This window comes from Larimichthys crocea, chromosome XII (genome assembly GCF_000972845.2).
Source record: "Larimichthys crocea isolate SSNF chromosome XII, L_crocea_2.0, whole genome shotgun sequence".
Taxonomy (NCBI): Eukaryota; Metazoa; Chordata; class Actinopteri; family Sciaenidae; genus Larimichthys; species Larimichthys crocea.
The window spans coordinates 7,641,434-7,664,315 of record NC_040022.1 but is presented as its reverse complement, the minus strand read 5'-3'; the positions used below and the strand labels follow the sequence as shown (position 1 = coordinate 7,664,315).

General features: G+C 39.4%; 4 protein-coding genes across 4 annotated transcripts; all 4 read right to left on the bottom strand.

The window, feature by feature from the left end:
- Positions 1 to 2,632: 2,632 nt before the first annotated feature.
- Positions 2,633 to 3,639, bottom strand: LOC109138481 (complement C1q-like protein 4). The gene is made up of 3 exons (XM_019258663.2): positions 3,260 to 3,639; positions 3,051 to 3,185; positions 2,633 to 2,959 (listed from the first exon to the last, which is right to left on the bottom strand). Exons 1-3 carry the CDS (start codon positions 3,513 to 3,515, stop codon positions 2,673 to 2,675), a joined length of 678 nt encoding a protein of 225 aa, XP_019114208.2. The 5' UTR covers positions 3,516 to 3,639; the 3' UTR covers positions 2,633 to 2,672.
- Positions 3,640 to 4,632: 993 nt separating this feature from the next.
- On the bottom strand, positions 4,633 to 5,292 carry LOC109138480 (complement C1q-like protein 2). The gene is made up of 3 exons (XM_019258662.2): positions 5,211 to 5,292; positions 5,005 to 5,139; positions 4,633 to 4,913 (listed from the first exon to the last, which is right to left on the bottom strand). Exons 1-3 carry the CDS (start codon positions 5,290 to 5,292, stop codon positions 4,633 to 4,635), a joined length of 498 nt encoding a protein of 165 aa, XP_019114207.2.
- Positions 5,293 to 6,029: 737 nt separating this feature from the next.
- si:ch73-141c7.1 (coenzyme Q-binding protein COQ10 homolog, mitochondrial) lies at positions 6,030 to 8,833 on the bottom strand. The gene is made up of 5 exons (XM_019258676.2): positions 8,563 to 8,833; positions 7,905 to 8,057; positions 7,368 to 7,560; positions 7,134 to 7,235; positions 6,030 to 6,499 (listed from the first exon to the last, which is right to left on the bottom strand). Exons 1-5 carry the CDS (start codon positions 8,664 to 8,666, stop codon positions 6,350 to 6,352), a joined length of 702 nt encoding a protein of 233 aa, XP_019114221.1. The 5' UTR covers positions 8,667 to 8,833; the 3' UTR covers positions 6,030 to 6,349.
- A 1,246-nt stretch (positions 8,834 to 10,079) lies between these two features.
- hsd17b1 (hydroxysteroid (17-beta) dehydrogenase 1) lies at positions 10,080 to 16,270 on the bottom strand. The gene is made up of 7 exons (XM_010739661.3): positions 16,088 to 16,270; positions 13,430 to 13,558; positions 13,128 to 13,289; positions 12,868 to 13,047; positions 12,607 to 12,700; positions 12,331 to 12,514; positions 10,080 to 10,922 (listed from the first exon to the last, which is right to left on the bottom strand). The coding sequence occupies exons 2-7, from the start codon at positions 13,524 to 13,526 to the stop codon at positions 10,767 to 10,769; spliced, it is 873 nt and encodes a 290-aa protein (XP_010737963.1). The 5' UTR covers positions 13,527 to 13,558; positions 16,088 to 16,270; the 3' UTR covers positions 10,080 to 10,766.
- Between the last annotated feature and the right edge of the window lie 6,612 nt (positions 16,271 to 22,882).

Below are 22,882 nucleotides of genomic sequence, written 5' to 3'. Positions count from 1 at the left end.
ATTCAGGTGCTAAATCGACCCTTTGCAACACATCATGTGAATCTTTTGTGTTACCCTGATGGAATTTGTCTTGAAGTGCATAGAGGTGGCCCGGTTCAGTTTTTTTTGGAAATCCGTTTTCTTCTGAATCCTCAGATTTTTCTCTGAGCCGCAGCAGCTGTGCTTTCCGTTTTCCACAAACAGCTTTAGCGCTTTACCAAAGTTCTCCTCTGTCTGGGCTGCTAGATTTACTCCATGTGGATAAAATGGGAGGGTCAAAAGTTTGTGAATTTGTGTATGTTGCCAAACCTTTTACAGATTCATAGAGGCAAATATTTGGGAAATGTTTCCATGACAGAAGAAGGTCAGGTGAAATCTCTTAGACTGTCTGTTTGCAGGCTGAATTTTGGACTGTGCCTTCGGGGCATGCAACTTACTATAGAGAGGAGGAAAAAAAAATCATGTACATTTTCTGGCTTTTACTCAGACTTTTTATTGGCACATTTAGTTCATACTTACCAGAGGCACCATAAAAAGACAGTGACGTTCTCCTTCAGCCAGAAGATCAGATCTGCAAGACATCAACATATTTCAACAGCCCCTAATAAAAACTTAACATGAGGTTTTACACTTTGGTTGTTGTGACGGACTAAACAATGTAAATAACGTAAATTTGGCATCTTCAGGGGTGCTAGTAGTTGGATTTTGTCCTGTTTCTGTTCTTTGTGCTAAACTCAGCTAACCGGCTGCTGGGGGTATAGCTTCATATTTACCGCATGAGTGGTATCAATCTTCTCATGAAACTCTCAAGAAAGCAAATAAGAGCATTTACCATAATGTAATACTACTCCTGTAAACAATCTGATGTGTCAGACATATCCAGTGTTGAGTTAGAACACTTTGAAACTTTAAAATCAAACATTGAAAATCTGACCCAATCTACTTGACCTCTTGGTCAAAGGGCCCTTGTGCTGTGATGATGGATCAACTGCCTGTTGTTTGAATGTTTTACTGACTTTTAATGCCACCTAGTGGGAGTAGGTTGAAATATCATTATGACTGTCTGTCTTTCATCCTCGCAGTATTTCATTCCCTCACAGGTACATTTAGTCCTACCAGAGGCACCACAAATAGATGCTGACACGAGTCTGCTGATTCTTCAGTTTCTCCTTCAGTCAGAAGATCAGCTCTGCACGACATCGACTTGAATTGAATTGATACATGTTATTCTTAGCCATGCATTTGTTTTAACATATTTTAAAAGAACACAATAAATGTACAGAGAGAGAGCATCAGTATGGCAACTTTTTTATAATATCGTTTAGCCCCTGCATGCTTCCTCTGTACATGGGCAAATGTACGCGGTAAGATCACAGTTTCATTGTATCAAAAGATGCTGCAGCAACCTCAACTGAAGCCCTGGGTAAACAAGCATTATTCTAGATGCCTTTGATTAGGAAGCTAGGGGAGTATCCCTTGATACTGTTACACTATTGGGTGGTAGAGAGAAACTGGGAGTAGAAGTGTGTAAAAATTATCTTGATGTACTCGATAGTACGATACTTCCAGCAGATCCAGGAAGGTTGGGTGAAGCTAATGTTGTGAAATGGGTGCAGGTGATTGTAAGAGGACATGGATGTTTTGAAATCTCCAGACAAGCAGGAATGCACAGCTGTGATGCTGATGATAGCAAGTGCGGTGTCAATGTCAACAGTGGGGGAGGTTCACTTTGGCACCCAAACATGTCAGTCTTCATACATTCTTTCTGTATTATTGTTTTTGCACAGTAAGGGCAGTGATAATGACCTGTTGATCTGCACTGCCGGTTGCATCTGTAAGGAGACAGAGCTTTTTTTTATATATATCTGCAACATATGTGCTAGTTTCACACCTGTGATATGGCCATCCACATGTCACTGGATCTACCTCCAGCTCATTGTCTCGAATCTGGGACGGATATGATAGTGTCCTGCTGACATTTGGGGACTGTATTTCAAACCGCCAGTCCTGCCTGAACTTGTTGGGTGGGTTTGAAAAACACCGTTATAGTGTGTATTGCAATTTTAAGATATCCTTTTCACAAACTGTACTTGAATAAGCAGAACAGGTGACTGACAGACACAGGTCTGCACATACATAACATTTCTACAATTATATCATAAAGCAGGGACAGAATGAAAGAAGCAAATATGGTTTCCAATTACAGATATTAATTAGGATGCTTCAACTTTCTCATGAAATAATTAAAACAATATCCGACATTGTTATTTTAACATTATTGCTTTGAATCTTGCATTTAATGACTTGACTGCTATTTTGTCCATAAATATCTACAACAGCTAACCTCATGAAGGCACAGAACATACAAATATTTTCATCTTCATTTATTCAGTGTGACACATACATTATATTTAATCAGAATGTTCTTAGATTAAAAAAAGAGATACAGACATTGTACAGAGAAAGCTTGAAGTGTATTAGGATAGACACATATTTTTGATATATATAGTTACATTTTCATTTTGTATAATTTGCTGTTTGTTCAACTAAATTCATACACTGCACATCATTAATTTGTCTTGTGTGCAAATGTTGTTTGACAAATTGCACCAGTTAGCATGATTAGAGTAAGATATTACTATTTACTGTAAAAGCATGGAGACCTATGCAGACGTGAAATCATGATGTTTGAATTACATAGTGAAGAGCAGAAAACCACTGAAGGTGTTGTAGTTCATGCCATTATCATAAACTTTTGTGTGTGCATACAGCTCAATATACACATTGTCTCCCACCTCAAGGGGGATGACCACAGCGTTGCTGCCCATAACATTGGCATTAAATCCTGATCTGCCCCAGACAGAAATCAGCCGTTCACCGTTCTTCATGAGGCCCACAACAGAGTTGGGAGCACTAGCGAGGATGTTGAACATGGAGAATCGAAAGAAATACATTCCTTTGACCATCACTGTGAAAATACCTGCCAAAATAAGGAGAATTATTTAAATGTCATGAGTTCTCATTAGTCTCTCTTTCTTTCTATATCTCTTCCCCTCTCCATCATACTCTACCTGTTGAATTATTGTAGCTATTGCCAGTGTTGGAGAAAACCTTCTTATACTTCAGTGGGGTATTAGTGCTGAAAGGTCCAATGTCTCCAGAGCCAGAATCCCTGAGAGCTGCAGAAAAGGCCACCCGAGGTGTGCCTGAGAGCATAGGTAAGAATAAATAACATGAAGAATTATATCACATTGTTATATCCCATAAAAAGCTCTGTTACCTCCAATCAGGCTGCGCAGCTCCTGGGCATCTTTTTCAGTGTTTTGCAACTTAGCCTCCAGAAGTGTTATTTGTTCTGCCATGTTTGCCACCTTCTTTCCCATCTCTCCCAGACTTTGAGTTATGGAAGTGAGGGAGCACATGTCACAGGAACTGACTGATCCTGAGCACGGACAGTCTGTGCCATTGTTTCCATCAACTTGCGCTTCACATAGACAGCAGCAAAACGCTAGAATAAGGACTGCAATCTTCTTCATCCTCGTGGTCTTGAAATCTCTTCTTCTATGCTGTCTGTCTCTGTCAAAACTCCCCCTTTTATACTTTATACGACAGTGTGCAAAACAAGAATGTCCAGTCTCAGGACACCGAAACTTGAATAAACTGGCCTATATTGATGTACCTGAGAAAGCTGGGAAAACACACAAAAGACCATCGCATGAATAATAAAAATAAAATGATGACGAATGATGATAAGCCTGGTCAAGTCAGACTACACCCGGGTTAACAGGGAACTAAACGATGTATGTACGGTTACAATATAAGCCTTGCCATAATCAAACAGAGGAACAACATTTTCTTTTCACTTGTATTTCTGTCTCATAGCACGGAATAGTTAGAATACGATAATGAATAGCTCCACAATTATTTTCTCATGCATTGCTTTATGATCGCTGCATTCCACTTGGAGCAGGTCGTGCAATTGTGTGTGCTGGCTGACTGTCACTGTTACTGGACAGTTATTTCAACTGAGCTACTGTTACTGGTATTAAAGACACCTGTGTTTTCCCTGCTATGATAAGTCAAAAATAAGACAAACAAAACAAAACAAAAGTAAAGGTTGGAACATGTTTTTGACATGTTTGGCCTCATTTGAGTACAACAGAGCTGCGTTCCACTGAGACCTTTTTCACAGCAGCCATTTTGACATGAAATAGTAAACAGGTGTTTGCAATGATACTAAATAATGTTGTGTTCCATTCAGGTCAGACGGAGTCAGGGTGCTGCTGTTGTGCACGTTGGTTCACTGGAAATCTCTGCAGCGATACATAGAACTGAACCTGAAAGATTCTGTTTCCATGCAGAACAATAATGCATATGCACAAAAAGTCACAGGCACCTGTGTTTTCATATTTTATATTGTATTCTGTTTTGTTTGTTTTTTTCAAACATAGGACACGAAACATGAAGTTTATTAGGACAGACAGATATTGCAGATACAGTGTCTCAAAAATAATTGCATTTATATAACTTACTGTTTGTTAAAATAAATTCATGCACAGCACATTGTTAGTTTGTCATATCCCACAATACCAGTTAGCATGATATAAGATATTCATTTACTGTAAAAGCAGACGTGAAATCATGATGTTTGAATTACATAGTGAAGAGCAGAAAACCACTGAAGGTGTTGTAGTTCATGCCATCATCATAAACTTTTGTGTGTGCATATAGCTCAATATACACATTGTCTCCCACCTCAAGTGGGATAACCATAGCGTTGCTGCCCAAATCGTGGTTATCAGACCCTGAGGTGTCCCAAACAGAGCTCAGCCGTTCACCATTCCTCATGAGGCTCACAACAGAGTTGGGAACAGTACTGACAAACATGGAGAATCGAAAGAAATACATTCCTTTGACCATCGCTGTGAAAATACCTGCAAAAATAAGGAGAATTGTTTATATTTCATGAGTTCTCATTAGTCTCTCTTTCTTTCTATATATCTTCCCCTCTCCATCATACTCTACCTGTTGAAGGATTGTAGCTATTGCCAGTGTTGGAGAAAACCTTCTTATACTTCAATGGGGTATTAGTGCTGAAAGGTCCAATGTCTCCAGAGCCAGAATCCCTGAGAGCTGCAGAAAAGGCCACCCGAGGTGTGCCTGAGAGCATAGGTAAGAATAAATAACTATTATTATATCACATTGTTATATCCCATAAAAAACTCTGTTACCTCCAATCAGGCTGCGCAGCTCCAGGACATCTTTTTCAGTGTCTTGCAACTTAGCCTCCAGAAGTGTTATTTGTTCTGCCATGTTTGCGACTTTCTCTCCCATCGCTCCCAGACTTTGAGTTATGGAAGTGAGGGAGCACATGTCACAGCAGCTGGCTGATCCTGAGCACTGACAGTCACATTATTTCCATCAACTTCAGCTTCACATAGACAGCAACTAAAGGCTAGAATAAGGACTGCAATCTTCTTCATCCTTGTGGCTTTAAAATCTCTTTACGTCTTTCTCTGTCAGAACCTTCTCCCTTTCATACTTTATATGACATTGTGCAAAACAAGAAAGACCAAAGTCTGAAAAGATTGATGATGACTAAGATGATTAATGATCGTAAAAAGACGACAAAGAGTTCAGACAAAGACAAAGTTCAAAGAGATGATATCAGATCTGCTTGTTCATGTGTGTGTAAATGATAGCTGCATTTCACTTAGGGGAGGTTGTGCCACTGTGTGAAGTGGTTCACTGATACTGGGACACTTAATTGAATAAAGCTGTTGTTACTAGCATTAGGTCCATGTGAGTACTTCCTGCCGTGACTAAGCAAAATGTCTCCTGTGCAACCAGATGAGCCGTAAAATCAGCACGTCCTTTCACAAGTTTCTTAACATAAAAACAGATAACCGGCACCACTTGTGTCTATTACAGTAAATTAAACAGTATATTAAAAAAAGATGCTACAAATGACACTTGGACATCGGTTTATCAAAATAAGAGCTTTTTAATTCCATTAAAGTAAAAACAAGAAAAAGCTTTTAACCCTTATGGATGTTTCAGCAGTCATTCATTTGTACATTATCCCACAAAGAAAACATTTGTGTTCAACATAATATTTGAAGCCATGCATTCATCCCTGTCCCTAAAATAAATAAATATATATAAGTACAAGAACATAAATAAATTAGCTTGTGGCCTACAGATAAGCAGGTTTAGATATATTTTGTGCATGTCAACTCAAGTATAAAATATGTGTGAGTGCAAAAAGAAGATCCGGTTTCCTCTGTGAGACAAGTGTTGATAGAAGGTAAGCTGGGTGTGGTTAAAAGTCTGAGTGGATGTGGATGAAGGGGAGTTTAAACGGGTTGCCTCATGTCGACTGCCTCCTCAGTGGTGCCTTCTGGTTCCTGTAAAGCGTCGCTGCCCGTGACTCGAAGGCACCGACCATCTGCTTAACCACTTCGTCAAAGAACACGCTGGCCAGCTGAGAGTGCAGAAGAGACCTGAACTCAAATGACACCTACAGAAACACAGGAGGGGGGCAAACATGTTAGCGAACCGTTTATCTGATTGTGATTATGTCTTTCAAATATCTGAATATAACCCAACAGACTTTTGTCTGGGGGTGGCAGAGTTAAGAGTCTGACTTTACTTTTACTTCACTGTTTATTGATAACCAGCCTCCCTTATTTACCATGTTCTACTGATACTGAACCACTTCCTGGCTGACCCTGAGGTAATCTGAGCCAACATTGAGGTCAAACCTCTGTCAGCAGCTCTTTAACACTATTTCAGGTCCCCAGGGACACCAGCATGTTACGCAAGACTAAATTTAGAACATAATGAGATTTTACACAACACTTCCTTCAGTCAGTAATCCATTCATATAGCTCCACGAACGAAGACTTGGAATTAGTGTCTCCTTCAGCATGTAATCTGACCTCTCAAGTCTTATGTGATCAGTGTTTTTTAAATTTTATTTCATGGATTCACTCTCATTGATGTTTTATTTATTTAATTGTTTATAATATTCTATTTTCATTGCAGAACTCTACTTTCTCCTCATCGTTCCTTAAGTCAAATTACTGTCAGTGCTGAAAAAGACTTCTTCATGGCTCTTAGGGAGAGATATTCATTTCATCTCATACACTTACATAGAAGTCCACTTTGCAGGAGGCGGGTAGGTCTTTGGCTCCAGGTGCAAACCTCCATATTGTTTCAAGGTGGCTGAAGAGGGATCCATCAGTGCACACGGCCTGTTTCAAAAGAAATTGCCTTTTATTTACCATTGACTTTAAAAAAGCGGTTATAATCTTTATTCCATGAAAGAGCACAGAATTTTGTATTTGTAATGGTTATTTTCTGAAGCTATGACAACAAGGACTGACCCTGACTCTGTGGTTTGGGATGACGGTGACTTCAGAGGTGTAGCGCTCCACGATGGGGGGGAAACCTATTTCAAGCTCCGCCTGGACGTCACCATTTTGTCCCTTAATGACCCGAGACTTCTTGCACCAAGGAACAAAGTGTCGATACTGGTCCACACTGGCAACCACATTGTACATCTGCTCTGGAGTATACCTGAGCACATGAAGAGTCACATGAAGACAGAGAAACATCCAATAAGATGACATCACCATTTTGATACAGATGCATGAATTTAATTCTTGAAGTTGTTTTCAGTTTCTGAATTTTTTTTAGATTAAAATTTCTTAAAGCTTAAAAAACCCACAAATACTCACATTTGAGAAGTTGGAATCAGCAAATTTTGGGGCATTTTTGCTTGAAATGTAACTCTTAACCATTTTTACATCAAAATAGATGCAAACTAACTTTCTGTTAATTGCTGTAAACTAATGAACTGACTTGAGGAGTCAAAAATGTTGGTTTACCATATGTTGTGTCAGTTATCTCGGGGCACTCACCCTAATGTCCGGCACTCGGTGTACTCCATCCTGCGGGTGGTGATGGGAGCAGCCAGGTTGATGAAGCTGCGGGTGGGTGTGCTGACAGGGATGGAGGGTGTGAGAGGCAGGCTGGCCTTTCTCACTACCAGGGCCCCACATGAGCCTAAGTGCCTGTGGGAAATAAAATAAAACACAATTATATTAGATTATATCCATAAACATATTAGAACACTTTTTTTTTAAGTTGTGGGAGATATGAAAAGAACTTCTCAGGTTTACTGAGAGGTCCTGTGCCATCTGATAGATCAGTTTGTATCAATAATATGAATTATTATTTATTTTCTGCCAATATTTTATGTAATAAAATAAATAAACTAACTAATTGGATTAACATTTTCCTGCTGATGATCATTAGGTTGATACTTTCACATGACATTATTTGTCTCACTGAGGTAAACTACTGCATCATTGAATAAAACCACTAGAGGGAGAAAAGAGTGCAGTGACTGCAGGTCTGTCAGCTCCACTCCTCAGACAAAATAACAAAATATCTCTGAAAGTTTAAGAAAACAACCGAATAGTCTGTGTGTCACTGACTCAACAAGCACAGATGGACTTTACTCGGTGTTTTTCTTACCTGTACGCACCTCTGTGTGAAAGTCTCCTCATCACTCACCTGATATTTGCTCTTTTACTATTTCCAAGCGCAACTTTTGAGGAGCGGGCTTCAGACATCTCCAGCAGCGTCTTAAAGAGCAGATGTGTCGTTTTGTTGGTCATGATAAAGGTACTGTTTTAAAACTAATACAGGTTTTTAAGAAGAGAGTAGGAGACAGTATTTTTGTCCCCGGCAGTAACAACCCGGCTTTGTTCTGACTCAGGAGTCGCTCCACTTGCCCATTAAGGACAGCAATGACGTAACAGGAGACGCTTTTGCCCCTGGCCAATCAGAGAGAAGGGTTGACGAAGTTGAGATTGATCGCTTACAGGTCATTTTGAAAGGTGATGTGACAGGTAACTGTCCTAAATAACCAAAAGAACAAATTCAAGATTTTTTAAGGGGGCCAAACAAACTAAACAAAATTTTTAAAAATATATCAATCAATCAAAAATTAAATGTCAAATATTTGTCTGAATCTTTTATTTGTATTGTTTTTATGGGGTGCACAATGATCATCTCAGAGCTATGATCAATCCTTACTCAGAGTCTGAGGTTTACATTATAAAGTTGTGAGGCCATGGCAGTTTCACTGGTCACCCTAAAATAAATAAGGAAATACCTTGCTGTTGCCTTCTTTGGAATACGTGAGTCATCTGTGATTGAAACGCTGACAATATTTGTCATCTGAGTTCACAGGATTTTGAGAGGCTTCTGTGAGAAAGCCAAAGTCTAAATGACACGTGAAGCATGCTGTGCACTGTGCATGACTTTGGTGCTATAGAGGAATAGAGGCAATCAAATGTACTGTGCGAATCCGAGGATTTAAAGTATCACCAAATATAATACAATTCAAAATGTTAATATTATGATAGTAAAACTAAATTCTCATTAGACTGATCTGCATAATGCCACAGGCACCTCTAAGTGTATTAAGCGACTGTGCGGTAACACAGGCGGAAATGGTAATACAGGATACATTTCAGGATCTTAAGACTGGAATTAGGGCACTTGATCCGATCTAATCAGAGATAGGACTGAACTGTAACTTGTAGTACAGACAAGCTACCTGCCTCAGGTTATAAGAGAAAATACTCATGGGGCTATTTAACCCAGCCTGATCCAATAATCACAGGGGGTGGATGTTGTTCCAGCTGGCCTTGAACTATATACAGTTGAGTGATTTGAAGGCCAGGACATTCATCAGGACTGGACGTCTCAGGACATTCACCTAACTTGCTAAATTGTGCTACACTTCATGAAGTCATTGTATTGATGTCACCGGTTTGTGAAGATGTCACTGGATGTGCATTTTGAGTTAACAGATGTATTAATCATTGACAGGTCTTTATTCAACTAATGAAAGAACTTGGCTGTGTGTCTATACAGTATATATGTCACCAAAGATTACTTATAAAGCATGTACGACTCTCATATAAAGATCCATAAGGACTCCAGTCGAAGGATTAAACAATTCAAATCTCTTTGTGTGTTCCTTGTGGCATTTGTACAGAGGATAGACTCCACTTGTAGGTAAAAGGATATTTTCCGACTTCGTGCTTATACTGTATCTCCCGATTGTTCATTAAATCACATACTTTCTCACGCTTGTACAACACAATCTACAGTGAGTGTTAATACACATTATTTTTGCAAAATCATTTCACTTCACTTTGCATACTTTATTCATTTATCTCTCGAAGGGCATGCTAAGACAAGCGATACAGCAAATACTAGAAAAGAAGTTAAACATGCAATATAATTCATTTATGTTAAAATCATGCACATTCTCCTTTCACTAACTATTACATTCAAAACTATTCTCATAATTTTGTCCAGAAGCTTGCCTATCTTAGTGGAAGTATACTGACCAGTGTGCTGAGAACACTATCAAACACAAGGAATGCAAAAGATGTTTTGTTGATCGAAGAATGATCCTTATGAAATATTTCTCAGAAAAAAATCTCTCTCTTTTTTAAATTTTTATATTGGTGGCATCCAAAAATAGAAACATGGAGTTGCTCCCTGCTGTGAACTCTGCTCACCAATCTCTGAACGTACTGCCTTTTCCAGTTGAGCAACCACAGTGAGTCAGAGTGTGTCAACTTTATATCAGAAATAAAAAATGAATGAGCAAAATATTAAGCTCTACAGATAAAGTAAAAGAAAGACAGGTCTGCACATAACAGGCTGGCCTGGCTGAAAACAAGGAACATGTACAATTATTGTTCCTCAGCTGAGAAAATGATTTTGCCCATGGCACTGATGTACCGCGAGCCATCTGGTTCAGTGATCTTCAGTTTGGCGAGAGGTGGCATGACACCGCTGGTGAAGTATCTGAATGCAGGGCTGGGTGACTGGATGGCCTCGAGAAATACCTTGGAGACAAAAACAAACCCACCGCAGCGGTTAGATGTAGAGGTGCTCTTATTTTGACACATTTATTGTGGTAAACTCAACCTATATGAAGAAACATATTCATATTCATACATTCATACATTCACATTTATAAAAACTATAATCCTCTTTTATCAGACTTTTATTGAATCAGTCTTTTCCCTTTCCTAAATGTATTTTGTTTTTGTGTCATCTTAATCTGTATTGCTGTGATGTCTTGTTGGTACTCTGTGTACTAAAGTAATCATGAACCTTGAATCTAGTTGGATGGGGTGGAGTTGATTCTTTGTCCAACCCTGTTTCCAAAGATTTTGACAAGCTGTGAAAAACATTAATAGAAGCTAAATGTGATGATGTTCAAAACACTGAAACCCCATTTTTAATTAAAATTAAAATTAGCACCATGATAACTTCTAAAAATTATTTGGCCATTTTAAATGTAATGCGAGCTACAGGTTAAAAATAAATAAATTAAAATAATAAATCGGTACAGCAGCAACAAAAGACAAATGTTTTTAGTGAAACAATGGTGGAACGTCTGATAGTTAATGAGGTTAACTGGCAAGAGGTTAGTAACATGATCGTGTATAAAAAGCTCACCCCAGAGAGGCTGAGCCTTTCTAAAGTAAAGATGGGGAGGAGGTCACTACTCTGTGAAATACAACTACAATATAAAAGTAATGTTTCTCAGTATGAAACTGCAAAGAATGGATTTTATTGTCTACAGTAAAAATAAAAAAAATCAGAGAATCAGAAATCTCTGTACAGAGACAAGGCTGAAAACCAACACTGTATGATCTTTAGACCCTCACCCTCAAAAAAACAGCCACGATTCTGTCGTGGACATCACAGCATGAGCTGAGGAATACTTCCAAAAACTATTGCGTGTCTGTTTATTTAAGATGGACTGAGGTAAAGTGGAAAACTTTAAAAGTCAGTCATGCACAAAGTGTCACTGACCTCCAGCATGATAGAGACTCCTCACTATCCACAGCTTGTGAACATTATTTTATTTACTCTTTAATCTTTAGATAGCGGAGCAAAGCACATATTTCAGAGTGGTGTGAAAGGGTTCAACAGTCTGTAAGCCTGCAGTTAAACTTCCCCCACACACTCAGGATTGTTTCATTGACATTTTAGTGTTTCCAAAATGTTCCCTTGTCTTTCTCACACTAAAAACAACTTTAAACAAAATACAGGAGGTGAAAATCTACTGATTTGGGATTGTGTATGGATATTCAGACATAAATTCTGTATAATTAACTCTGATACAAAAATACTGGCACCACTATCAGCCATTAAAAACACTTAAATTGGTTCAACCTTTCCCCAGCGTTTATATATATAACACTAATGCAGTTTTGACTCACTGACAGACACACAACATACCTTTACAATGTCCTCTGTGTCTTGTGCTGCATTTTGGAAAACAGAGCCACAGTGCTGCAGGTATTTTTCATAGAGGCCGAGTGTCTGGGTATCAACTTGTTGGAGAGACGCATCCCCGAGCTCTGCCTTCTGCAGGTTGACCAGAAAGTCAGTGTTGACCGGACCACACTCAATGAGACTCACACTGTGGGATGAAGAGATAAGTTAATAGTCTCTCCTAATGATTATTTACAGTTAATAGAAAGGAAACAAGAAGCAGCACATTTCAAAACTCACTGGATATTGAAGTGTTGCAGGAGGACAGCCAAACTCTCACATGCTCCCTCTATTGCAAATTTACTGGCACAGTACACCTCATTAAAAGGAAGACCTGTAAGAGGGAACATGAAATATGAACATGTCTTATTTTGTCAATTTCAAGCATGGTAGCAAGCATCAACATGACTTCTGTCTGTGATTTATATGAAATCACGACAAAATGGCACGTGTGAAATACTGCTGACATTCAGTGATTTCTCAACCATTTGCTTGTCTCACCATGAAGCCCGCCCATGCTGCCAGTGACTAGAATGCGGCCCTTGCCCTGAGCCTTCATGTCCGGCAGGAAAGCCTGGATGGTTTGGATGGTACCAAGGAGGTTGACCTCTAGAATCTGCCTCATTGAGTCCAAGGACTGCACCTCCAGCGGCCCCATCAAACCCACACCAGCATTGCACACTGCAATGAGGAATCAGGATAAGCACATTAACACACACAAACTACAGTCCTAATGAGGGAACACTGACACAAGAGCATACCCAGAATGTCCACTCGTTTCTCCACAACCCTGTCCCTCGCATCCAGGATGGACTGCCAGCCGGTCACGTCCATCTGGAGTATGTCCAAGGTATCTCTGTGCAGGCCTTTCACACTCTCTAAAAGACGCTCCTTCTTGGCCAGGTTTCTCATCGTGGCATAGACTAAACAAAAGTAGCACTTATTGGAATGGGTTAAAAACACACATTGGATTCACAGAATCATATACATCCTTACCCAGTGCATCTTCTTGAAAAGACACAAACACAAGACACAAGAAAAGACCATGATTGATCAGCTGTACCTTTAAATGTTTTGTCGGGATTAGAGGCTAGCCGAACAGCCAGGCTGAGACCAATTCCTGAGGAGCAACCTGTGATGAGTACAACCTTCTTGTCCATGGAGCCGAATGTTCTGCTTCAATCGAGAACAGCTAGAGAGAGGACGGGGAGAAGAAAGGGGACTGTGGGAACTCTTTTTGTTTTCTGTGTTTTAACACATTTGCAATCACAAGGCCAAACATCTTCCTGTTATCAGCCACCTGGAATCCTCCAATGTTTTTCTTATTATGTCCTTGTTACATACAAAGAAGCCACATTTTGCTTTAATAATAGCTTCGCAAACTGTTGGCATTCTCTCAGTCAGCATCATCAAGTAGTCACCTGAAATGGTTTTCCACCAGTCTTTAAGCCTTTAAGAGTTCCCAGAGGTGCTGAGCAAGCTTTGCCTTTACTCTTAAATGCAGGTGAATTCAACCATGAAGGCCTGTCGTCTGAACAGTCAATGTGGTGCCCTTAGTTTTGCAATTTCTGAGGCTGATAACTGTAATGAACTTATCCTCTGCAGCAGAGGTAATCCCTTTCCTACATATGAACCTGTTTAATCATAGTATTTGATGGGCTTTACAACTGCACTTGAAGATATATTGGAAGTTCTTTTTCAGATTGACTGACCTTCAGGTTTTTAAGTAATGATGAGTTGATATTTCTCTTTACTTAGTTAAGTGTTTCTTGCCATAATATTGATTACTACAGTAGTCAAATAGGACTACCTAATTACTGTATGGCAACACTACCTCTGGACAACACAACTGATGGTCTCACTGATGGACACATTAATAAGGCAAGACTAATTAACTTTTGACAAGGGACAACTGTTTATTTTTTGAAAAGCATTTTGGGTCATGAAGCTCTTGTTTTGTTTGCACTTTTTTCCTGCTTACTACATTATTCCATATCACTTCATTGTGTTGATGTCTTCGGTGTTAATCTACAATGTAGAAAGCTTAAGCTTAACTTTAAGAAAACCTACACACCTACACACTACACTTCAGTCTTTGTGTTGCATCACTAATATGAGCACCAGGTGGCAGCAAAACATCATACCATCAGTCTTCGAGCACACTATGAGTTAAGTTACATTGACCTCTGGCTGCTCCACTGACCACAACAAGACATTTCGAGGCAGAGAATGGCCAGAAAAGGGCACAATGGTTTGTGTTAAATGAGGGAAATCGCTAAGTGTTGTTCTCTTTAGGCTTTCGGTCGAGAGACTTGCATCCTTTTCCCAGACTTGTATTGAGGGAAACTGTTATTTTAGGTTTTAGTTTTAGTTTTATACAGACAAACCATCCTGCAATGTATATTCTTATCTCATCATCTCCTGCTGAAGTATATATGTAAGTGGACCTTTGAGTTGAGATGAATTATAAATAATGATTTTTCTTTAAATTGTGTTATGATACAGTAAATCAATGATTTTACAAGGCCCAGATGTTGAGCTTAGATACTCTTCAGTGTCTAAATTAATCCTTATAAGTCTTGTCATGATAAGACTTGTGATCACAAGCTTTTTGGATTTAGGCATGTCAAACGAAGACATTGCAAATCCGCAAATAAAAATGTAGCTGCCCTGAGAAGAAACTGAGGGGAAACTTGGCCCATTTTAAAGCAAGAAATTCCAACCAAAGTCCAGGCCCAGAAGTGTCTATTATTCAGTACGAGTAATCCATCATGCAAGTTGGTGCAGTGGCTGGAAAATATGTTGTGTGATTACGACGTCCTCATGTGCATGTGAGTGAGATTTCACTAGGTGGCAACAAATCCTGAGGTACAAACCATTAATCTACCAGAGTTTGTGTAGAGCCTAGTAATTCTGCACATCATCTAACAACACCAGTTATAAGTTGTAAAGAGACACTGGTGCTGGATTTGGGTGAACTCTTAAATGAAATTTGACTAATTTCTGTTCAGATACTTGCATAAAATTAATTTTGCAGCTTTGATTCAAAGCCTGCATTTATGATATTATGAACAAACCTCATGTCTAGCAATTGTTTTTAAGTGTCACAGTATTCTTTCTTCTTCCTCCTCTTCCTTCTTATTGTCTTGTTATCGTGTTTCTGCGTTTTAACTGGTTACCGTCCCATGAGCGTTTTCCTATACAGCTAAGTGTCAGACCAATAAAAATAACTTGCATCTTTTAAACAACATTTCTGCATCCTGATTTGAAAGAATTTCTTCTGCTGATGGGAGCAAACCAAGTAGGAATTTCCTGCCATTGAGATGGCATCAGCTTGGCTGCTCTCCCAGAGTCTGTAGGACAGATAACAGCAGGCCTTGAACCTCTTTCAAATATGTACGACTCCCAAGCATTGTTAAAAATCTTAAACTGCTTGACCTCAGACATTATTGAGTTTTAGCTCTTTTTATGGTACTCTGTATGCATTTATTCATTATGTTTTGTTACATCTTGTTCAGGGTCACGAAACTTGAATACAAAGCACTTTGTCTTGTGTACACATGTTTTCTTACTATTTCCATAGGAGAGGCGATGAAGCACATCCAAGTTTCTGTGGCTACTGTGTGCAAATTCTTTAAGTGAGTGAAAAAGAAAATGACAACAGAACATTTAAACTTGTAGTATTCTGTATTCAGCTTTCTGTCTTCTTACACTCTCTCACCTGTGCACAGTAAGGCAACATTTAGAAGTATGGGCTGCACTTCATCCATTGGTTGTCTCTGAATCCATCCTGACAGCATGGTACAGTCTATAGTCCGTGGTCTAGTGTAGTTTGGCAGTTTCTTGCTACACATGCCCTACAGTCTCCCTGGGGCCCAGTAATTGCCAAGAGAAGGTCAAATGGAGGTGCACAGTGGTCTGGAAAAGCCTTTAAAACACCTCCTTGACAAAATTGGCAAGACAGCACATAGAGTAACCAGACTTCTGAAGATCTTAGAGTTGCTCATGGAAAGAGCAAGATCCCACGTGCACAGTCGTGTATCTTTGTGGCATTTTTGGTAGAAAAATGAAGCATTTGTTGGAAGTGGTGAAGGCAGCAGACAAGCCTCATGCTCAAGGGGGAAATGCATGAAACAGAGCAGTCATAGATTCTGCACTGTGACTGCGGTGCCAACAGCGAAAGAAGTATCTGCTACCACTTCAGGAGAAAAAGCATAGCAGCTCCCTGCTGTCAGCCCATTCATGCTCTCACCCTGTGGAGGACCGGGCCAAGTGAGTCACATTGAGCTGTGCTATCCCAGGGCAAACAAATGTAATGAGTACATGGCGCAAACACAATATGAGGTTTATAGCAACGCTCAGTAGCTTCACAAGCAGATGTACTCGACAGGATGTCCCATGTGAGAGTGATGAGCAGAAGTGAAACAGCTGAAGACGTGCTGTGGTGGATGTGGTACAGCTGAACTGTCACACTATAGCTGGTCAAATGAGGATACTTTTACTGAGGGCGTTTCGGGTGAACTGAATTACGCACAGCACACATTTCTCAGAGTTGTCTTGTCATACAGGTACAAGATAAGACAGTTCAATGACCTTTTCAAGCTGATAATATCAAAACCGACCTATGAGCATGGATATAGGAGGTTACAAATCTATTCATTTAACTGTACATAAATGCTGACAAATGCAGCCGATAATAATAGACATCCCTTAGAAGACAGAAATGTTACATTTTGATTGGTGTTTTTGCCTGGTGTTATTTCCATTCAAATTCATACTACAGTGTGATATCAAATTAATTCCTCTCTACCTGTTTGAGAGGTTTTGTTTCACTTTTTAAAACCACACTTTGACTACTTTCGGTCTAGACTTGATGGATTTTATTATCATAACTCTGCGTCTGCTTCTGATGAGATAGAGTTACTTGTTACGTGTTCTCAACCTACTGTGAAATACATTTAATATAAATCCTTTTCATCAACTACGACTCTAATAATTTATCAAAGTCTGCAGCCTCCTTTACTTGCAAAATGTTTTGCCTTGATTTCTGGTGTCTTTCCGGAGTTTCTTCTATTTCACTATTGTATTTATGCATACTCTAGCTCTTTGCTCACTGGTATAGTAAATGTCAAAATTAAACTGTCAATGTTTGAGAGAAGTTTTCTGCTTGTGTGCGTTGCTGTTGCACATGGCGCTCTTATATTAGATGCTGCAGAGGTATGTGGTAAAAATAGAAAGTATTCTCTGTTCTGTGAAACCTATCCAGCCTGCAGGACAACTGGGACTGGAGTGAGAGATCGAAATAATTCCCTCCTCTGTGAATGTAATCTGGGATGACAAAAACCCAAACCAAGGACCCATAACATTATATGCCTGCTTATAAATTGATGACTGTCGAGAGATGTGGCTCCGACTAATACTGTTCTGACGACGTGCGGCAGGTTTGCCTCAATAAAGGGTAAAGAGAGAGCCTGAGAAATCCACAGTGCATTTTTCACAAGGTAATATAGAGGCAGTGCGGCTCGCTCCTTCCTGGTAAAATCATCATGGCTGAAAGAAGAGAGGATGTGTGGAAAGTATGAATGGTTTTAAACACACAGAGGCAGAATCAGCAGATTTAAAAGTCTAATCTACAGAATAGAATTTCCTGAAGCCATTTCAGTTTAACCAGCTCATACTTGATTATTATAAAGATTTATTCCTTCCTCACAGATACTTGTACTCACATGCAAGTTATATTCATATAAAAGAGAGAAATTCAATCTGTATCTCAAAGTATTATTAATGACAAAGGCTGCAAGTCATTTAATGTGTCCCTTGCAAGACAGAAACAAATATATAGTCATATTTCAAGTGGAGAAACATTACCATCTTGCACAAGGGCCCAAGGGAGGGGTCTGGCCAAACTTGCATCCCAGGGTAAGATCAAAGGTCACTCAGGTCCAGGCATCATATTTTATCCATGTATATTTTCCCAGAGTTTTTGATATACGGATGATGCAGGGTTTATGGTGGTCTACTGGACATAAGACGTCAACTGTAACCCTCAGGGTCGCTGCCTGACCTGCCGGTTTTGCATTCCACAGCACCAGTTTGTGTACAAAACCTCAGAGCTCCAGGAAATAGCAATTGTGTCATGGGAAATGTCCCGTCCGCCTTGAATCAACTGCTCGAGGCATTCTTTCTTTCTGATACATCGGGGACATCCTGTCCCTGCTCTTTTCTTGGCCTTCAGGCACTTGACTTAGTACTGAGACTAGACCTGGTTTTAATTTAGCTCAGAGCGCTGATGTTTTCGTCAAGACCTAAACTGGAGGTCAGAGCAAAACACTTTCGATGTGTATGCATACCTCCTGCAGCTGCACCATAATGCTACACAAACGTATCTGAACTATGTATCAGAGACTTGTTCCATTGCAAGATCCAGTTTGTTAGATAACATACACAGGAAGATTTAGACTGCAGATCTCATCAGTAGAGGTTTGGGTCAAGTCCCTAGTCTGGTTGGGAAAATACAGTGAGAGACAGCAAACAACTATGGTTGCAGTGGGCAGCTTCAAGGGGTCAATGGTTGAACGTGAAGCACGGAAGAAGAACTCTTAAAAAAAAAACCTTCAATATTCTTTAAATATTTGATTTTATAATTTTGTCCAGTAGGACACATTCCAGTACTTTATCTTTACTTTCTTGGCTCTCCGTTTCTTAACTCCAGGTGCAGCAGGCGGAGATTGCCAGGCACTCCATGCATCAGTACCTCACCTGTGATGTGGTGAAATTAAGTGATGGGTGGTGTGTTGGGGCACGGAGAGTGACTCAGCCATGCTGGTATATATATATATAGTTCCTGGCAATCAATGCAGACATGTTTTAGCACTCTAACTTGGCACATTTCTCACGCCAAATAGCTTTCTTCTTCTTCTTCTTCTTCTTCTTCTCCTTCTTCTTTTTCTTAAAGCGCTTCTCTTTTCAGCTGAATCATTTCTAAATAACGTTTCTCCATGTGCATTCTTGCCCTCACAGAGACACTGATGAAATCAGCGGTGCACTCCACCCACCACCTGGTTACCTATGTTTACAGCTGGGTCTGGACACACCGTAACTAAGTGTGTAGACATAACATGATGCATCGGGTTAGTATGCATGAGAGTAAGTGGCAAAGACTTTCCCGCAAACGTAAACAGCACACATTTCACACCTTTTTTTTTTAAAGAAACATTTTCATTTGCATTTTGCAGTCATATGTGACCATGTCTCTGTTTTTTTGAAGTTCTTTCCTGTGTTCTCATGTGCTTACCAAACCCACTTCCCCTGACTCTTAAATGTATACAATTCACACAAAAGGAGATTAACGTGCTCGGAGGTTTTGATATGCAGCCTTAGACCTTTATAATGAGGTCTTGTCCTGCTGTTTGTTTTAGCGTCTACATTGTTGCTCTTTTGTTTTCTGCTGGTCAAGGATACCCCACCTATGTTATTAACTGGCATAATCTTGCTGTTAAAGGGAAATAGCAGTGATACCTTGCCAGACAGTCTGTCAGTGACTCTTAAGAGAACACAACCCATACCCAGCCCAAACCACAGTTGCATAATCAGTGCTTAGGCTTTTAGTTCCCAGGAGCCAAGAGCACAATGACATAGGTTCTTGCACCTGTGGCATGCAAAAAACACTAAATGTCTAACAACATGAACGCTTTTTCTCCCCTATTCTCTAGTTGACGCATTTAGAAGATCATATTTCCTCAGCGCCCTTTGTCATTGGTTCTGTGCACAGGCCCAGTGTGTCCCACACTCCCACAGTTGAGAGTTAATCCTTGTTATTACTTACCTCAACAAATACTTCTCACACACACCTGAATAGAAAGAAATGTCACCTGACTTCATTTCTATCATACCTGTTTGGGTCTGTCACAGTTTTTGTCCAACGCTGTGCTGTGTGTTCTTATTGGTTCATTCCTAAATAGTTTTTTGTTCATGCTACATTTGAAGTGAAACAGACCTAAGCTTGTCCTGCAATAAGAGCTCCACCTCATATTTCAAGTCTGCTTCGAGTATCTGGCTAACATGTGTTGTTTGTTTTTTATGTTTCACTTCCTGTTGTAATTCCTGTCAATTTCAATTACATCTAAAGTAAGTAAGTAAGTATTTAAAGTAAGTCCTATGATTTCTTTTAAATTCCCAGTGTGATCAATGAAGAAGATTAATTCTGAGGACCACTTCATGCACTTCATGATAAAAGACTGGACACAACAGTAAGCCTGGGAGAAATACAGCATGAAGGGTCATAAACAAATAGACCTTCTGTGTTCCATTAAAGCAAGACAATTTAACTTAAACCAGACATAACATAAATTATTCTCTTACAAATGAAATGTTGAATTACTGAACATTAAAATTAACTTTTTCTCAGTTCAATACACTCTTTGGCTGGGGCTTTGGCTGCTAAAGCCTCACTTTGTCTGGAATAGCATATGGTTAGCAAACTAGATATTGCTGTCTGAGTGGAATTCCTAAGTAGGATGGAGGACAAGTAAAAGTCAAATGCCATCAACGCACATTAAAAAAAGCAAATTAAAGAAGAATAATAATATGTCTCTTAAAATCTGAAACACTTTTTGGCTCCTCTAGCACCAAAGAGAGTTATTTATTATCACAGGAAGTATTTTTTTTAAATTCCAAATAAGCAGTGGATTATGTAAATGTACTTGATTGAGCTAAGGATGCATATACAAAACATTCCCAAGGACCATCTGGCTCTTATCACCTCTCAACATCATTTCCTTCACATGAAATGACCAAGACCAGGAGCCAAGTCCCTTAAGTGCTTGTGCTGACTGTAAATGGTGCTACGTGCTTATCACACATCACTCCATATTTTATCATGTCAGTCACACTTTTTATTGCTAAAGATAATGTACTAATATTCTGTCCATGCCCTTTTGCTGTTGTCTCTTTAAGAAACTAGACAGAGAGTTAAAGGCTAAGGTACATTTTGATGGAGATAGATGAGGTCACAGTGACATGCTGGTCAATTCCTCAGACCTCCTTAGAGTAGACGGTGAATGAATCTATCTTGCAGTTATGAAATAACAGTCCAAAGGTTAGTACAAAGCTCTGGGAAACGTGCTGTACTGCATGAGCCTATAAAAGTCTGCCAACACTAGCAGATCACTCGCTGTATCTGGGGCGAACATTTTTGCTGACGATTTATCATACTTAGTAATTATTACATAAGGACTTTTTGGCCTATAATTTGGGTTTAGAAAGCAGACCTCTGTGGAGGCAGCAGATAACGTAGCAGGAGGAGGAGAGAAGCGCATGATTATTAGCTGTTGGTTATATAATTGATTTTTCCGTGCGTTCTCCAACCCAAGAAATGAAGTTGAATTCTCGGAGTGACATGCATGGCAATCTTCATGATGGGCATGACGGGAATGCCATGGCACTACAGCCTAATATGGGCATTATACTGACCTGATGGGCCATTTTGACTGAGTAAAATTCCAGCTCTACTCTACTTTCTGTCATTAAGCTGTTATGAACTCACATTCCTCCCTTGTTTACAGCTCATTTCAGGACTAAATTGAGATGGGTGGCGTCCATGCCTTTCACACCCTTTCACTCACAAGAAATGAGAGCATTTCTGGACAACTTAATTAACACTGTAGTTTGATCATGACTGACTTGAGAGCTTTTAAGAGTCCTGTTGTTGTTTAAACAGCAGGCGTACTTTACAAAGTGCTTGTAATAGCTTTAATAATACTAAGTAATTATTTAAATGTATAAGGACAATTGCCAGATTCCAGCATTTGGCTTTGTCTTGGCTGTTGAATCTATCACAAAAACTCCTCCAGGACATTTTGACCACATCTGGAAAAGAGCTGCAGAGAATCCAGGGATGGAAGAAGTATTCACATAATGGGGACTCTATTTACAGAATATGGCAGAAATAGACTATTAAATGCATAACTATGTTTTCATGTGTGTATAATCGCCTGAAAATAAGAATCATTATGTTTCTTAGCCTTTTATATCCACAGATGCTGCAGGTCCTCTCCCACAGAGTCTTCCATCTTTCTACAGTAGTCCAGAACAGACAAACGTCACAATCATGTTTTGTGGCCACAGTAAACTCTTCTTCAAGCCAGGTGATAGTAAATCCTACATACTGGTCCTTTAAGTAAAAAATACAACTATAAGAAAATATAACTATGTAGAAATACTCAACAATAAGTCCTGCAAATCTAACTTAAAGGACCAGAACAAAAGTATTATCAGCAAACTATACTTAAAGCATGATAAGTAAAAGTACATATTCTGCTGGAAAATGGTCCCTGTGACTAAACTATATGACACTGTTAGATTTCTTATTATTGATGCGTTTCTGTGTAGCTGCTCAAGGTGGAACTAACCACCACAGAGGATCATGCCTATTAATAGGGTCACAAAATACAAAAAAACAAAAAAAACAAAAACAAAGTTCTGATGCACAAATATGTTTTTCGTGTTCCTCTAATCT

Excerpts from the sequence above, each read along its gene's own strand:
- LOC109138481 (XM_019258663.2), bottom strand. The coding sequence starts at position 3,515 with ATGAAGAAGATTGCAGTCCTTATTCTAGCGTTTTGCTGCTGTCTATGT. Across the intron at positions 3,186-3,259 it reads GCTGCGCAGCCTGATTGGAG|GCACACCTCGGGTGGCCTTT; the intron begins GTAACAGAGCTT and ends CTATGCTCTCAG. Across the intron at positions 2,960-3,050 it reads TAGCTACAATAATTCAACAG|GTATTTTCACAGTGATGGTC; the intron begins GTAGAGTATGAT and ends TTATTTTGGCAG.
- LOC109138480 (XM_019258662.2), bottom strand. The coding sequence starts at position 5,292 with ATGGCAGAACAAATAACACTTCTGGAGGCTAAGTTGCAAGACACTGAA. Across the intron at positions 5,140-5,210 it reads GCTGCGCAGCCTGATTGGAG|GCACACCTCGGGTGGCCTTT; the intron begins GTAACAGAGTTT and ends CTATGCTCTCAG. Across the intron at positions 4,914-5,004 it reads TAGCTACAATCCTTCAACAG|GTATTTTCACAGCGATGGTC; the intron begins GTAGAGTATGAT and ends TTATTTTTGCAG.
- si:ch73-141c7.1 (XM_019258676.2), bottom strand. The coding sequence starts at position 8,666 with ATGACCAACAAAACGACACATCTGCTCTTTAAGACGCTGCTGGAGATG. Across the intron at positions 8,058-8,562 it reads AGTAAAAGAGCAAATATCAG|GCACTTAGGCTCATGTGGGG; the intron begins GTGAGTGATGAG and ends TATTTCCCACAG. Across the intron at positions 7,561-7,904 it reads ACCGAGTGCCGGACATTAGG|GTATACTCCAGAGCAGATGT; the intron begins GTGAGTGCCCCG and ends TCATGTGCTCAG.
- hsd17b1 (XM_010739661.3), bottom strand. The coding sequence starts at position 13,526 with ATGGACAAGAAGGTTGTACTCATCACAGGTTGCTCCTCAGGAATTGGT. Across the intron at positions 12,701-12,867 it reads CAGCATGGGCGGGCTTCATG|GTCTTCCTTTTAATGAGGTG; the intron begins GTGAGACAAGCA and ends TCCCTCTTACAG. Across the intron at positions 10,923-12,330 it reads ACACAGAGGACATTGTAAAG|GTATTTCTCGAGGCCATCCA; the intron begins GTATGTTGTGTG and ends TTTGTCTCCAAG.